Source organism: Nerophis lumbriciformis, linkage group LG01 (genome assembly GCF_033978685.3).
Source record: "Nerophis lumbriciformis linkage group LG01, RoL_Nlum_v2.1, whole genome shotgun sequence".
Classification (NCBI taxonomy): domain Eukaryota; kingdom Metazoa; phylum Chordata; class Actinopteri; order Syngnathiformes; family Syngnathidae; genus Nerophis; species Nerophis lumbriciformis.
In genome coordinates, this window is record NC_084548.2 from 16,937,237 (window position 1) to 16,954,587 (window position 17,351).

A 17,351-nucleotide genomic window follows, 5' to 3' on the forward strand; every position below is an offset into this window, starting at 1 on the left:
AGACAAAATCAAATATTGGTTTACTTCTTCCTATGAAAGGTGTACAGTCTTTTTGAGTCAGTGAATTACCACCAAGCAGGTAGGGGTTCTCAATATAGCGCTGCGCCACATAGCTTTCCACTTGACCTGCATCTTTCTGCTCTTCTGAGCGAGTGGCGTCATGCTGAAGGACAATGTCATCAATAAAATTATATCAGGCGGGTCTGTCCATATGTTTTTATTCAAAAATAAACACACATTTACCTTCCTCCAATCCATAATGTCTTTCAGCTTTTTAAAAAGGAAGATGCCTGCACCTTGAGATTTTGCAGCCTGTAAAATAATACCAATTCATGTTTTTCTTTACAGTAAGTGAGGACATTTACATTTCATATATACAGAATAGCTTTCAATTTTTCCTTATGTAGGTCATATTCCATCTGCGATCAACTTACCGGCTTCATGATCCAAGTGCTGCCAGGGTTTCTTTTAAACTCCTCCACAAAGAGATGATACTCATTAGGCAGTGCAAAGGTACAGGGGAAGAAATCACATTTGGAGCCTTCCATGCAGCTGGCCTCCCTTTCTAGATTCTTTTTGAACCTCTTCAGGTTTTTCAACATGAAGTCTTTGCGAGTCAGCTGAATCATAAACACAGAAAAAAATTATCATTTGATGTTTACAAACTGAAGATTGATAAAACAAAGCTCGACAAATGGGGCCTGATTCGCTAAGATCTAAATACCTGGCGCTAAACAGCGTGCGCAATCTATAAAATAGTGTGCACAATTGGTGGTTGCGTGTGATCTACTAAGACTATGCATGCAATTGAAAAGTGGTGCAGGCCGCATTATTAAAATAGGGATATTGCGTGTACTATACGGGGCTTTTACCACGTAGACACATAGACCAGGTGTGTCAAACTCGTTTACATTGAGAGCCACATCAAAGTTATGGCTGCCCTCAGAGGGCCGCTTGAAACAGCGGAAATTATAAAAATTTGCCGAGGCATTTGATTATTATGTATATATTTTTTTACATACATTATAAAACATTTTTGGATTTTACAAACCCCGTTTCCATATGAGTTGGGAAATTGTGTTAGATGTAAATATAAACGGAATACAATGATTTGCAAATCCTTTTCAACCCATATTCAGTTGAATACGCTACAAAGATGTTCAAACTGATAAACATTTTTTTTTTTGCAAATAATCATTAACATTAGAATTTGATGCCAGCAACACGTGACAAATAAGTTGGGAAAGGTGGCAATAAATACTGATAAAGTTGAGGAATGCTCATCAAACACTTATTTGGAACATCCCACAGGTGAACAGGCAAATTCGGAACAGGTGGGTGCCATGATTGGGTATAAAAGTAGATTCCATGAAATGCTCAGTCATTCACAAACAAGGATGGGCCGAAGGTCACCACTTTGTCAACAAATGCGTGAGCAAATTGTTGAACAGTTTAAGAAAAACCTTTCTCAACCAACTATTGCAAGGAATTTAGGGATTTCACCACCTACGGTCCGTAATATCATCAAAGGGTTCAGAGAATCTGGAGAAATCACTGCACGTAAGCAGCTAAGCCCGTGACCTTCGATCCCTCAGGCTGTACTGCATCAACAAGCGACATCAGTGTGTAAAGGATATCACCACACGGGCTCAGGAACACTTCAGAAACCCACTGTCATTAACTACAGTTGGTCGCTACATCTGTAAGTGCAAGTTAAAACTCTCCTATTCAAGGCGAAAACCGTTTATCAACAACACCCAGAAACGCCGTCGGCTTCGCTGGGCCTGAGCTCATCTAAGATGGACTGATACAAAGTGGAAAAGTGTTCTGTGGTCTGACGAGTCAACATTTGGATGGATGGATTTATAGCATGAAATGCAGCTGAGATAGGCTCCAGCACCCCCCGCGACCCCAAAAGGAACAAGTGGTAGAAAATGGATGGATGGATAACAAATACCTTGTCACTTAAGAGAGGCAATCCACACTGTGCGTGTGCTATCAAGTTTGCACGTGTTTTAGCACGCGCAAACCTTCAGCAAATCAGGCCCACGATTCCTTACCTCGTAATGGTTGCGAAAGTGGTTTACCCTTACATGTTCCTCCATGAACAAATTCTCCTTCAGCCAGCCCACACCACACCAGTGGAAGTCCCATTCGCCGTCACTGTAAGACACAATAACAGCACAAATATGGCATCGAAGTTGATGTGCCATGATGCAATATTGAATGTATAACCTACTCACTCTTTGACTTCAATCCAACCTGGTCTTTGTCTCAAGACATCCTGTATGGGGCCAGGCTGGCTGCATTTGTAGCGCACAACATATCTTCCCTCCCTTAAACATATATTTAACATCCTCTATCATTGCACCATGGATATTACAACACAACAATGTCTTAAAAAATACTGATCTGTTGAGCGTCTCAAAAGCAACGTAGTTTAAGACTGATAAGTTCTTCCAGCTCTTGTTATTGTTGACTACAGTGTTTAAATAGGGAGCCATACGAACATTGAGTCACTCTCACTTACATGCGTCCGTTGTGCGAACTTTTAATAACTAGCTCGCTAGTTTGATAGTAACTAGCAACATTACATCGTTTAACACGAATTAAAGGGTCCAATTATACAACATTTTCGTTCCAATTGATAAATACGACCCATTAATTATTCCGTGTTGTTAAGACGATTCAAAATTGTAATTAGGTGGGGAAGAACGAGCACTTCCGCAATGAGCTATGAGTCATCCGAGCTGGCTCGCCGAAGACACGCCCACATACAAAAGACACGTGACTTATAACCTACGTCATAGTGGGAGGAAAGTAGCAGTTTCCTAACTTGTCGTCTTTAAAATATGACGTGTCAAAGAAAGCTGTCACTTTAAGGAATTGCCTTTCATCACGGAGACACCCAGAGAAAAGTACATGTCTAATTGTTACTGTGCAGTGGTTACCTCGACAGCACTTGAAAGCACCGCTTATGACGGTCCACTCGCAGCCGCGAGCACTTGAAAGCGTCACGCAATTTCAGCACCTTAGAGTTTTGTTATCGTAATGTAAAAGTATTTTCTATGAGTAACTTGACACATACGTCTTTACAATGACATTTATTTGATCCGTATGTTGTAGAATAGAATTGAATGGAAGTCAGTGTATACATACAGGCAATGCCAAGGACACCATAACAGTTTAACTCAGTGCTAATGCCTGTTTAAAAATGTACTAAATGGCGACACTTTGTTTTAAAAAGGGATTGTATAGGTGTTTTAAATTGAATCATATCGCGGTTAAAAGCCTCCACTATTCAAAATAAATCTGGAGTTGGCCTCTATATTCACAAGTTTTCTACTGCTTATTTGGACTGCTGACTTAACAAAGAATAAATCCTATATATCCCTTGAGTGACCTTTGACCGAACAACTGTCATTTTCTGCGGGTTTCCCCCCCATCTTCGACAAATTAGTTACATTTAAAGGGTAGAGAGCTGAAATTTGGCCACATAGTTTTGAACAAGTTCTTCCTTAAAATGGCATCATATGCACCTGTTGCAAATTGTTAATAATTTTGAAGTAAGCTGGATCTTGAAGAGCCTTTTCTTTCAAAGAGCCGTTCAAAAGACTTGCTTTTTTTTTTAAATAGTAGTTTTTACCAAGGAAACATTTACTGGTAGCAGATTTGGATTTGAATAACTAAAATTAATACAAATTTGTAGTCTCTTTGTGGGGCAAATTTTCAGATATTGATTATATTAAATTCCATTGGCTTGTGTTTTCATTGTATACATTCCACAAGGTGCATACTTGCCAACCTTGAGACCTCCGATTTCGGGAGGTGGGACAGGGGCGTGGTTGAGGGTGGGGGCGTGGTTAAGAGGGGTGGAGTATATTGACAGCAAGAATTCACCAAGTCAAGTATTTCATACATATATATATATACATACATATACATATATATATATATATATATATATATATATATATATATATATATATATATATATATATATATATATCTACATCCTGAAAATATGCAAACAAAACTGTGTTTAGATAATTGACACTTCAAACTTGCATAAATAAATCTTAAGGAATATAACATAACTTGGCTTCTGAGAGCTTCAAAATGTAATGAATAAAATGCTAAAGTTGTTGATAAACAAACAATATTTTAATAATTAAATATGGTCATTTTAAATGAATTATTATGATCATTTAAAATTAATTATTTCCAATATGTTTATTTTAATGTATAATTCTATGGCTGGATGTAATAAGGAGTCAGAAAAAATACAAATAAAAATACAATTAATTTTGATGTTTTTAGCAAAATATAGTAAAAATGTGTTTAGTTTAAAAAAAAAAAAAAAAAAAAATATTTTTAGGTAAGATAAACATAATAATACAATTTATCTCTAGTCTGGATGATTTAGTTCTTGTCACCCTGTTGTCCTCCCGTCATAAAAAAAAGGCTGTCCTCACTCAGGTCCACATGGAGCTGGAGGGGGCGTGGCCTCCAGCTCCGGCTGAAAATCGGGAGATTTTCGGGAGAATATTTGTCCCGGGAGGTTTTCGGGAGAGGCGCTGAATTTCGGGAGTCTCCTGGAAAATTCAGGAGGGTTGGCAAGTATGACAAGGTGGTACCTTGGAGGGGTGTCCCAAATCCCAATCCAACTTTTTAACTTTAGATACAATACTTATATTAGGGCCTTAACCCTCCTGTTGTCCTGGGGTCATTTTGACCCGCCACTGTGTTAAAAATAAAAAATAAATCCCCTAAACAATATTTTTTTAACTTGAAATTTTATGACTTTTCCTAGATTGGCACCAACAGTAGAAAAAGTGAAATGTTGCTTTTATTCACATTTCCATGAAAGCTGTACAAAAAAATTTACAAAGGTAGTCTTCGGGTCAAAATGACCCGTGAGTCACAAAGTGTTGAAATCAAAGTCACAGAGTTATTTATACATCACAGAATGTTACAATGTTTTAGTTGTTATAGTCCAACAGTATCAGAGCTCTTTTTCTGTGGATTTCCAGAGATTATAAAGGTGCTGCAGATCACAGGGCCCCGAATTCTGTCTGTGCTGAAGCCATGAGTGTGCGTTATACCGCTGAAGAGGCTCTAGAGCTGATTTTTTCAGATGTCCAGCAAGACAACTCTAATTCAGAAGAGGAAGTGGAGGATGTATCAGAAGAAGAAGATGGGGAGGAATAGAACCCAGAGCATGATGAATCATCTTCAGAAAAAGAAAAAAACCCTGAAGCTGAAAGAGAGACTTTCCTTTCAAAAAATGGCAAAATAACATGGTCCTCAGCAGCATATGACCATCAAGGCAGGCATGCAGAACAAAACATTAAGATGACCCCAAGACCCACAAAATATGCCGTTTCTCATGCCCATGACATTGTTTCTACATTCTACCTGTTTATCACACCGGCAATTGAAAAAAATAATCCTGGAGATGACAAATTTGGAGGGTTTTCGCAAATATGGAGACAGCTGGAAAAAGATGGATGAGACTGACCTGCAGGCCTACTTAGGCTGCTAATCTTAGCCGGTGTACACAGGTCCCGAGGTGAGGCTGCAACTAGTCTATGGGATGCAGAGAGTGAAAGGCCAATTTTCCAAGCCACAATGCCACTCAAACTCTTTCACACCTACTCAAGACTGATACGAAACCAGCAAGACGTGTGACAGACAAACTTGCAGCCATAAGAGAGGTCTGCGACAATATAGTTCTTCTGAGCACACTGCACACAGATGGTGACGTTAGCGTTCGTGAGGACAGGAAGCCAGTCATCATCCTAGACTACAACCGCAACAAGGGAGGTGCGGACAACCTAGATAAGGTGATTGGAACATACAGCTGCAGAAGGATGACTGCCCGCTGGCCCCTGGTTATCTTCCACAACATCATTGATGTTTCCTCCTACAATGCCTTTGTGATTTAGAGAGAGATCAACCCGACCTGGATGTCTCGTAAGCAGAACAAGAGGAGGGTGTTCCTGGAGCAGCTGGGAAAGGCACTGGTAATTCCACTCATTGAAAGAAGGAAGCACGTCCCCCGCACAGAAGCCTCAGCAGCAGTTGTGAAAGCTATTCAGAGTGCAGGAGCTCCTGATCAACCTGAGGATCCAGCTACCACAGCCACTTCAACCAGCTAGGGCAAGTAAGAGGAAGATATGTCAGTTCTGCCCTCAAAAGAAGGACTGTAAAACACATACTGTCATGTCTGGGATCATGTTTTGTTCAAGTTATGTTCTGCTTGGTTTTTGGACTCTTTTTAGTTCCTGCTTTTTAACTCCCTTGTTTTGTTTGAGTTTGAGTTTGAGTGTATTTAGAACATGCAAGCATACAATATGATACATCACAATTTCCAGTTTTTCTTTTCAACATGTTCGAATAGGAAGAAGCAGAGCTTATTTAATCCTACCCCTTTTCTTTTACATAACAGTTGCCAAAACTTTAGTTCACTTCCTGTTCTCAATTTATTCACAATATACTCCATAAGTAATCACAATAAAAATAAATAAATAAATAATAATTGGTGAAGTAAGTTATATTTCATATGATGAGATAAGTAAGATTATTTTGAGAGTTAAAGAATGGATGAATTAAATACATTCAGAATGTTTATCATGTTTCCATGGTTACCCATTATTTTCACCTGTTCCACGTTTGGACTCATTGTGCACTCTTGTTTGTTTTGTCACCATAGCAACCCATTAGTTTTCACCTGTCCTCACGACTCACGCACCTGTCTTTAATCATGTCTTCACTATTTAAGCCCGTAGTTGCCAGGCAATCAGCCTGGCGACATCACACTCTCGATATACCCCTGACACTCTTGATACCATCGTTCATGCTGATCTTTGCTTCCGCAAGTAAGTTGTGTTTATTTATGCCACAGCTAGTGTCTTTTGTTTTGCCATGTTCATGGTTATGCATAGTCCAAGTTTTTGTTCCCTGCGTTAAGTTTTGTGCCTCCACTGTGAGCGTCTTTTGTTTGTTCCTTTTTTTAGTGTTAAAATTAAATATGTATTTACCTTCACGCCATGTCCGGTCCAAATCCTTTGCACCATGGGAAAACAAACCACGCCAAAGTTCAAGTCTTGACACATACTGTGTGCTGCAGGTGTAATAAATATATCTGCAAAGGCTCCGCACTTGCATACTGCCCTACATGTGCCAATCAGGGTTAGTTATTTAGTGAATTAGTTGAATGGGTTATGTTATTTTTCATATTTTTGTATTGTACATTGTCTTCAATTGTTCACTGGAGAAAGAAAAGAAAGAAACTGAGTAATTGGGATGAATAAAAATGCATTCAAAACGCAAATGTTTTTGCTTTTCTCAAGCTAAACAAATGAAGTGAAGAGGGAAAACTCAGTTATTCACACACTTTGTGGTGAATGACAAGTTGTTTCTTCAAGCAAGATGAAATTTGGTGTTTAAATTAAATTAAGCTGCTTATATTGGGGGTTTAGTGAAGACGGGTTATTTTAACCCGAAGGACATGGGGTGTATACAGAAAATAAGGACAAAACAGGGGTTAAATGATATCAATCTGATTCGATATCAGCACAATTTTATGGTACTGTAGTGGAATTTCTGACCTTTTGAACTATATTTTGTGTCTGTCGAAGTCCGAAAAAAAGTATGTCGCAAAGCCTTAAGAATGTCTGCTCATTTCTTTTTTTCTATTCTGAACCATTAAAGGACCATATGTGGGTTATAGTTGAACGAGTGGTCGGTCTGACCATTCTACAAAATGTTTTGATTGCTTGTTATGGCTAAAGGATTCAATGAGTTTGCAGAATGAGCTGGTTCAAAACAACGGGACCTTGACGCATGAGGAAAGCAGATAAATGGCCAGATAGACCAGGCCCATGGGTGATTCGCATGATTCTCGTCTCATCCAACTCCTCCGGAGGACGTTGTCTGTTTGCATGGGCAATTCAATCCAACTTTGTACTTTCGATTATGGGTAAATAAAACTTTTGTACTAAATTCACTTTTGTTGCTGTTTAAGATTCGGACCATCCACCACAGTACTTCATTGTATTAGTTTGTAGTGTGGAATGTTAGAATAGGCATGATCAAGTAAAATTAACAAGGGGACATTGTTCGGTATGAAAAACATTCATCTTAAGGCATGAAAGTGCATACTTTTATTATTTTGTGGAATGTTACAAAAGATTTGATCAAGTGAAATAACTCAGAGAGATGGTAGGTATGAAAACACTAACCTTATGACGGATTTAGTAGGGAAGTGTTAAATTGTGTTTTGGCGACATCTAGTGGTTACAATAATCTCAAAACGAGCTGTTTTGAAGGAAAGATAAATTGGCTTGAAAATAGGTCTGTAAAACAAAATCTATGCAATTTTTTCCACCAAAGAACCACCATTAAACGTTATGTAGACAACAATTACATTTTTCAAATGTAAAAAAAAAATAAAAAATTGTATGATTCGCGAAGAGTATCATCGTTTCTTCGGAGTTGCTCGAGAGGTTATCAAAAAGGGCGGTATAGTGCAACATTTTACAAAACGATGACGAGAAAAGCATGGAGCTCACAGTTCCAAGGTAGCAGGGTCAAAGAATGCATCGGTTTGCAGTGATGATTTTGTTTAAGGATTGTTTGATTAACATTTGTTATTTCTCATTTAATTATCTTAATATTATTTGTATTTCTTAAACACATGTTTGCTGGGAGTGTTTTGAAAAGCACCAACTCAGCAAGTCTAAATAAAGGAAAGCAAATATGAGAAAAATGAGCTTTTACCAAAGACAGCAATCATACATGCAAAAACGATGCATGATTTATCCGAGAGAGTCTTGGCACCAATTTCCTTGACCCAGCCACACACAAAGAAGTTGTAGACCTCCATGCTTTTCTAAGTTTTCCTCTGTTTTGTCGTGCAAAATGACGTCTGGATCACAAGGCAGTTCGCCATCGCGACCGACGGATAATCCTTTTTAAAATTGTTTTTATTTGCATTAATCAATCCCAACACAATAATACACAATAATACCATAATAACACAATTCCAATTATATAACCAAACCCGGCCCAGCAACATTCAGAATAGCAATCAATTGAGAGGACACACAAATATGACACAAAACAATCCAAAAGTAGTCAAACAACAATGAATAATATCAACAACAGTAACAATATTGATAATAATTCCAACATAGCAGTGATTAGAAATCCCTCATTTTACATCATCATCACAGCCATTTATTAAAAATAAAATAAAAACATTTAAAAAATGAACAATAGTGTCACAGTGGCTTACACTTGCATCACATCTCATAAGCTTGACAACACATTGTGTCCAATATTTTCCACAAAGATAAAATAAGTCATATTTTAGGTTCATTCAAAGAATGGATCTCATATTCCAATATATGACTCATTAATATCTAAACTGAGCTTGTTCCACCATTTAGTAACTCCTAAAACTGAAATACATGTGTATTTTATATTTGTTCTTTACATGTTTCAAAAATCAATATCCGCTGTAAATTATAGTTTTCTCCTCTTAATTTAAATACCCTACGACTACAAGCTGGAAGGCTGTTGTTCTTTACTCGAAACAACATTTTCATTGTTTTTAAAAACACAATATCTGAACATTTTAACACATTAGAACTTATGAATAATGGATTGGTAGGTTCATAGCAGCACGCTTTGTGTGTTATTCTAATTACCCTTTTTTGTAGTTTAACTATTGGGTCTATGTTTGTTTTATAAACATTTCCCCAAACTTCAACACAATATGTTAGATATAGAAAAATATAATTATCATATAACCTATGCAGACATTTATTATTCAGCATGTGTCTTACTTTATAAAGAATAGCATATCCGTTATTAATATTGGATTGTGACAGTCCTTGGAGCTTATCTCGATACTTTGACAGGAAGACCATAGTTCTGAATGTTTCCTCATCTAAAAAACATAGCTTACAAATAACAGATGAAGACAGTGTGAATAATAAAAAAAATAAATACAACTAGAATACAAATTAGAACACTGTATACATGTGAATGCAAATTGCACTATCACTAATGTTAAATGTAAATGAAAAACGTGTCACGGCGCTCACTCTGCCCGCATTGTGGCCACGCGCCTGCAAGGCTGCAGGCAATCAACAATCAGTGCACCTGGGTCTAATGGAGTCGGACAGCATAAAGACCAGCGGACCCAAAGATCCAGTGCCGGAACGTAGTTCACTCCACGTAGTAAGCATTCCGTCTCTGGCTTCCCTCCTACGTACTTGCTCTCTCTCTGTGCCTTCCCTGTTCCCATATCTTATGTCCTCTGTGTTCCCCGCAGTGTTTCCCCTGTTTCCCGTGATTGAGCTGTGTGCCTCGACTTCCCTCTGGATTCCGGACTGCCTCCCTCGAGCCTCGGCCCCTGCCTGGACATGGACCTCGTTGCTTCTCTCCAGCCCCCAACCGCTTGCTTGCCCACGGACTGCCTTCTCGCTCTGCCCCTTTGGTCTGACGAAGGATTCATCCAACACACACTTACAACAAACTCTACACATCGTCTTGCACCATTCACATTTAGTAGCATACACACTCCACCACTTCATCAAGATCAAGTTCAATAAACCTAATGAACTGATCCCTGCCATTGTCATTTCCTTCCCCCGTCGTACGTTACAAAATGCATCTACGTGTCACGTTTCCTTTTAATTTATTTTTGTCATTGTGCCTCTAGTCCAGTTAGGTAGTGGGAATATGAAGGGAGAGTGGGTCATTTGCATATAAAAATGGCTCGCAAATGCAATTCGGTTCTCGTCATTCGCTTAAAAGAGCCGTTCAAAAGATTTGATTTGTTCACCAATGTCAAATCTCCAATCCATTTAGCACGTGCCATCATGGAAAGAAAAAAAAAGTAAAAAAAAAAAAAAATAATTAGATTGTTATATGTATCCAGTGATTATACTTTAAAGTTATTTTCCATTTAACTTCACCAGTTTTAGATTATTTTTATTCAAAATCGCTGAATTTTCACATTTGCCATTCAAATACTGAGAAGAGACTTGCGGTGAGTCAGCAGCCAGTTGAGGCACGTCACTGAGTTGAGCCTCACCATGGATTGCGCAATGACTCGACTAACTGCTGGCCTGCTGTGCAGTGAGACCGTATTGCTATATGAATTATATTATACATTTCCATAGTTTAGTTAGCTGAGGTATATAATGTACAGTGTATTTTGTCAACAACTGTATGTGTGTAACGTATTTCTTGTGCTGAGCAATCATAAAACTGCTGCGAAGACGTACTGTGTGAGGCTCGCGTAATCCCGCCTCCTGGTGCCGGTTAATGCACCCCCCGCCGCAGAACGCACCCCCCGACGGGAGCGCCACACCAACCAAAGCCCACACCCAAACCCTCCACGTGCAAGACCGAATCCACCCAAAAAAAGTCACTTAACAAGAAGCCAAAAAGTGCAACAAAAACAATGCTCGCGCCGGAGGACCCGTGAACGACTGCAGGGACACAACATTAGGTACACCTGCAGACTGCAGCACGGATTTCATATTTCATTCATTCACAACTCCTCCAACACGAACACCACTGTTCCCGCACTTATAAGTAAAGGTAAGACCATAATAAAGTTTTTTTTTTAATTAAATGTGCTTTTTGTGTGCTACAGTTTGTATGTGTAAAGTTAAAGTTAAGTTAAAGTACCAATGATTGTCACACACACACTAGGTGTGGTGAAATTTGTCCTCTGCATTTGACCCATCCCCTTGATCACCCCCTGGGAGGTGAGGGGAGCAGTGGGCAGCAGCAGCGCCGCGCCCGGGAATCATTTTTGGTGATTTAACCCCCAATTCCAACCCTTGATGCTGAGTGCCAAGCAGGGAAGAATGCTGGTATGAGCTTTTAAACATAACCCGTTAACTGCTGCCAATCAAATGATGAATACGATACTCTTTAGGGTTTGTAAATCTGACTGTGATGAAGTCAGTGCCTCACCAGTCATGAACCTCACCGCACGTCACTGGTGGAAGCTGTTATTGCTGCAAAGGTCAGAGCGAGGCCATATTCCGTGTCATATGACTAAGCCGCACAGAAGAGTCGTGATATCGCCTCATACCTGCAGAAAATGTCCTGAACATTCAATGACTCCATTATTGCATTTTTCCCAGCATGTCTAACTCTTACATAAGACGTCAAAATGACTACCGTTCCCTAAAAAAACAGCTCTCATATGTGCAGGATGACAAGCTCATATCATGCCCAAGGACTTTACATTATAAGGAAGCTTCTTTGAAAGCAGTACTTGGACCACTCCATCAAACTTCAGTGGCATCTGAGCTGAACAACGACTTGATGATGATCGATGAAGGGGAAGCTAACAACATGTCCATTCAAGTCACAATATGGTTGTTAGACAGGCAGGGTTCATGTCTGAACTTTCAAAGGTTGACTTACTGTATATGTTTACAAGGGTAACAGAGTGCACATTCCATCACCATTTAAGATCCCTAGTCTCGACCATGAACCAAGGAAAGATCTACCCTTTGACGCAGTTTTAAAAAAGACCAAATTCCTTCCAACCCAAGGTCTTTATTTGGTAATACAAGCCTCAGCTGTTGCCAAATGTAGTTTTGCTCAAACCTCTCATTGGGAGAAAAAACACATAATCCAATTAACAAAAAGCATGAAGTGCCATGTAAATTCAGAGCTAATGAACATGCCTAAAATTCCAACTCAAGGACTTTTATTTAGAAATAAAACACACTTTTGCTGTTGCTACATTTAGTTTTGCTCAAACTTCACAGTAAAAGAAAAAAAACTAATTTGGCAATTAGCTGAGATAGGCTCCAGCGCCCCCCGCGACCCCAAAGGGAATAAGCGGTAGAAAATGGATGGATGGATATAAATTGCCATGTAAATTTATAGCGTATGAACTTGCATAACCCTTGGGGATCTCCCAAATGTGGTGAATGTTATACGTCCCTAGGATCCGAAAAAGTTTCAGCCGTAAAAGTATTAAAGGTAAGTCATAAATGTGATTATTTTTATAAACTTTCAACGCTTAAATCTGTAGTCTACATCAGTGTTTTTCAACCTTTTTTGAGCCAAGGCACATTTTTTTCATAAAAAAAAATACGGAGGCACGGCACCAGCAGAATGAAACTCCACCAGGTTGTCGTTCCTTATTTTGAGTTTGTTGTTGTTTCCTGTGTGTTGTGCTTTAGTTCCTGTCTTGCGCTGTTATTTTACCTGCACGCTGTCTCCCGCTGTGCTCTGCATATTGGGATCACGACAAACCATCCTTGACGCGTTCCGACTTCTACAAAGCAATGCTGCCACCTACTGGTATGGAGTATTACAAGATTACCCTGCCAAGCTCTACACAGCACAGGCACTAGACATTTCTTTTCATTAAAAAAAATACGGAGGCACGGCACCAGCAGAATGAAACTCCACCAGGTTGTCGTTCCTTATTTTGAGTTTGTTGTTGTTTCCTGTGTGTTGTGCTTTAGTTCCTGTCTTGCGCTGTTATTTTGGTGCCCCTTCCTGTTTTGTTGGTGTTCTCCTGTAGCAGCTTCACACCTTCCTTTGAGTGCTATTGACCGCACCTGCTTTGTTTTCGCAATCAAGACTCTTTAAGTTGTGCGTACGCTATCCTTCTTTGTGGGGACATTGTTGATTGTCATGTCATGTACGGGATGTGCTTTGTGGACGTCGTCTTTGCTCCACACGCTGTAAGTTTTTGCTGTCGTCCAGAATTCTGTGTTTGTCGACTTTGTAGCCAGTTCAGTTTTACATAGCCATCCCTATGCTTCAGTGCCTTTTCCTAGCGGGACTTGCCTTTTTATTTTTTGGTTTAAACGTTACATACCTTTTTACCTGCACGCTGTCTCCCGCTGTGCTCTGCATATTGGGATCACGACAAACCATCCTCGACGCGTTCCGACTTCTACAAAGCAATGCTGCCACCTATTGGTATGGAGTATTACAAGATTACCCTGCCAAGCTCTACACAGCACAGGCACTAGACAACGGCACATTGCTATGATTATTGATTTGCAAAAAATATTTTTTGGACCAATTAGGTGAATTTGCATAATTTCCCACGGCACACCAGACAATATCTCACCGCACACTAGTGTGCCGCGGCACAGTGGTTGAAAATCACTGGTCTAGATTACCTTCAGAGATAGCAGTCAATTACTGATATTCTGACACGTGACTTCTTCCCGGAAGTGAAACCCAGTCGACTAAGCTAAGATGGCTGTTGTACAGCAAGCAGCGCGCAAACTATCTGAGTACAAAAGAGGCTTAAATCTTCCTGCATAAGGCAGTAACGAGCGAAAAATTAAACTTTGCAATGGAATAGGTCCCTATGCTTTATCAAAAAAAGATTTGTCGAGTGATATCAAGGATTATACGTCGGTCGCGTTCCCAGACATATCGAACGATTGTGATCCAGACGCCATTCTGCACGACAAAACAGATGAAAACTTGGAAAAGCATGGAGGTCTACAACTTCTTTGTGTGTGGTTGGGTCAAGGAAATTGGTATTAAGACTCTCTCGGGTAAATATGTATCGTTTTTGCTCGGGTAAGGTTTCATTTCATGATTTAAATTAGCATCTAAGCTGCCATGTTTCTTGCTGTTAGACTTAGACTTAGACTTCCTTTTTATTGTCATTCAAATGTGAACTTTACAGCACAGATAAGAACAAAATTTCGTTACATAAGCTCATGGTAGTGCAGGATAAAAAAGCAATAAGGTGCATATATAAATAAATAAATAAATATATATAAATAATATATATACTATATATATAAAATAAATAAATATATATAAATATATATAAATAAATAAATAGATTACTGTACAGATAAATATATTGTACTTTTCCACATGCGTCCACGTTTATGGATGTATGTTATATTGTCTTTTTTATTCCAGCGAGTTAATCCTTTTTGGGGGGAGTTGAGGGGATACTTTAATTTAATTATGATGCGTTCAAGAGTCTTACGACCTGAGGGAAGAAGCTGTTACAGAACCTGGAGGTTCTGCTTTGGAGGCTGTGGAACCTCTTTCTAGAGTCCAGCAGTGAAAACAGTCCTTGGTGGGGGTGGGAGGAGTCATTGCAGATTTTCTGAGCCCTGGTCAGGCAGCGGCTTTTTGCGATCTCCTGGATAGGAGGAAGAGGAGTCCTCATGATCTTTTCCGCCGTCCTCACCACTCTCTGGAGAGACTTCCAGTCTGTTGCCCACGCCTTTACGAGCAGCGTGTTTCCCCCGTCTTTATCAAAATATAACTATAGATGTCAACATTTTGTGTGCTGAAAGATTTATACAGAATTGTTGCCTTTGGTAAAAGTTTAACTCTTTTAGGTCTAGCTCACATTGGCTTTCTTTTACACGCCGAGTTGGTGCTTTTCGAAACATTCGTAGCAAACATGTGTTTAAGAAACACTAATTATGACAAGATAACCCTTGAATGGTAAATAATAGCCGTTAAAAGTATATCAAATAAACCTTTAACGAAGTGATCACTAGTGCAAACCCATGCATTCTTCGACCCTGCTCCTTTGGACCGAAGCCAGAGCTGCATGCATTTCTTGTCTTTGGTTTCACAATTCTTGCACTTTTTTGCCCTTTTTGATAACCTCCCGAGGAACTCTGAAGAAACGTTTATCATTCCGCGATTTGAATGGTTCGTACAGCCGAAAACAACACAAGCATAGGGATTTTTTTCTTCGAGAAAGGCTAAATGGCACAGAGTACCCATTAAAAACAGAGCAAGCAGAGCAGCACCACCAGTATTCACTGGGCGGGACGTGAGCCGGGCGTGTGACGTCAGTAACATCCCAGAAATATAATGTTTTTGTTCACGACTTGTTTATTTCTTATTAGGGACCGAATGTCCCTTTGGGACAGAGGACCCTATTGTATTTCGTGCGTTTTATTATTATTATTATTCCGCCGCCTCTTTGAGCAGTAATTTGACCCCCTTAACATGCTTCAAAACTCACCATATTTGACACACATCAGGACTGGCGAAAATTGCCATTTAATAAAAAACCAAACCCCAAAACTCAAAATTGCGCTCTAGCGCCCCCTAGGACAAAACACAGACAAAACGGCTTGTAACGTCCGGTAGGAATGTTGTAGAGACATGAAACAAAAACCTCTATGTAGGTCTGACTTAGACCTAGATTTCATACATTGACATCCTTCAGCAAAAATCAACAGGAAGTTGGCAATTCCCCCTTCAAAACAAACGTTTTGTAAAAACAGTCACTTTTGCCTCTTTGAGCTGTAATTTGACCCCCTTAACATGCTTCAAAACTCACCAAACTGGACACACACATCAGGACTGGCAAAAATTGCGATCTAATAAAAAACCCAACCCCAAAACTTTAAATTGCGCTCTAGCGCCCCCTAGGAAGAAAACACAGACACAACTGCCTGTAACTTCCAGTAGGAATGTCTTACAGACATGAAACAAAAACCTCTATGTAGGTCTCACTTAGACCTACATTTCATATATTGACAACCCCCAGCAAAAATCAACAGGAAGTTTGCAATTCCCCCTTCAAAACAAAAGTTTTTGTAAAAACCGGTCACCTTTTTTCAAATATTATCTCCTCTGAGCGCGTTTGTCGTGTCGGCTTCAAACTAGCACAGGAGAGAGATTGAACCCTTCTAAATTAAAAGTTGACAAAGAGTTTTAATTACTCCTCCGGTTTGGATTTTATGTGCCGTCAAAGTCGGTCCCGTCCATCGCTGCTTGCAGCTTTAATTTCTTGTGTATTTCAATTACACCAAACTTGACAATGGAAAGAAAGAACAACAAAAGGAGTTTTCGAAATGCAGCAACTTTTGTGGGGCATCTTTGAACTGAAAAACGCTGATAGATGGAACTATCTTGCAGTGTTTTTCCTCAGCCGTAAATATGCAGTTTATTGTTGTTTATTAGTTTTTACAAACTTAATTTCGTTACGCTTAGCTACGAGAAGAGGACGGACTCTTTTAATCGCATTTACAGAGGAATATGAAGTCGACCTCAGATGCTTTCTACTTTGACTTCATTGGATAAATGTGGAAAAAAAGGAGGCAGTACACCAGTGGAACAAAGGTAAATAACATACAATATTAAGTATTTACTTTATTACATGTTGTAAAAGTAGTCAGTAACACTCTATTTGTGTAATTAATAAGTTATTAGTCTCAACCCGAGTGAACAGGATGCTATTGCTAACGAGTTAACGTTAAAGCCGATGTGTTTGTGTTGTCTGCGTGAGATAAACACTGACATTTATTATTTTATATATTACAAAAGTCAAAACCAGTGAA

The 17,351-nt window shown here is 39.3% G+C and overlaps 1 protein-coding gene across 4 annotated transcripts in view; it reads right to left on the reverse strand.

Moving 5' to 3' along the window:
- Positions 1-2,929, reverse strand: part of LOC133616748 (probable tubulin polyglutamylase TTLL9) — a 10,927-nt gene extending 7,998 nt beyond the window's left edge. The window contains exons 1-6 of one of the 4 annotated variants that reach the window (XM_061976344.1): positions 2,804-2,929; positions 2,244-2,336; positions 2,061-2,163; positions 435-620; positions 244-312; positions 70-163 (exon numbers count right to left, since the gene is read on the reverse strand). In XM_061976344.1, the coding sequence (XP_061832328.1) occupies positions 70-163; positions 244-312; positions 435-620; positions 2,061-2,163; positions 2,244-2,336; positions 2,804-2,808 (550 nt within the window). In that variant the 5' untranslated portion in view covers positions 2,809-2,929. The other 3 variants (XM_061976355.1, XM_061976350.1, XM_061976337.1) reach the window with 3 other exon arrangements.
- Positions 2,930-17,351: the final 14,422 nt, after the last annotated feature.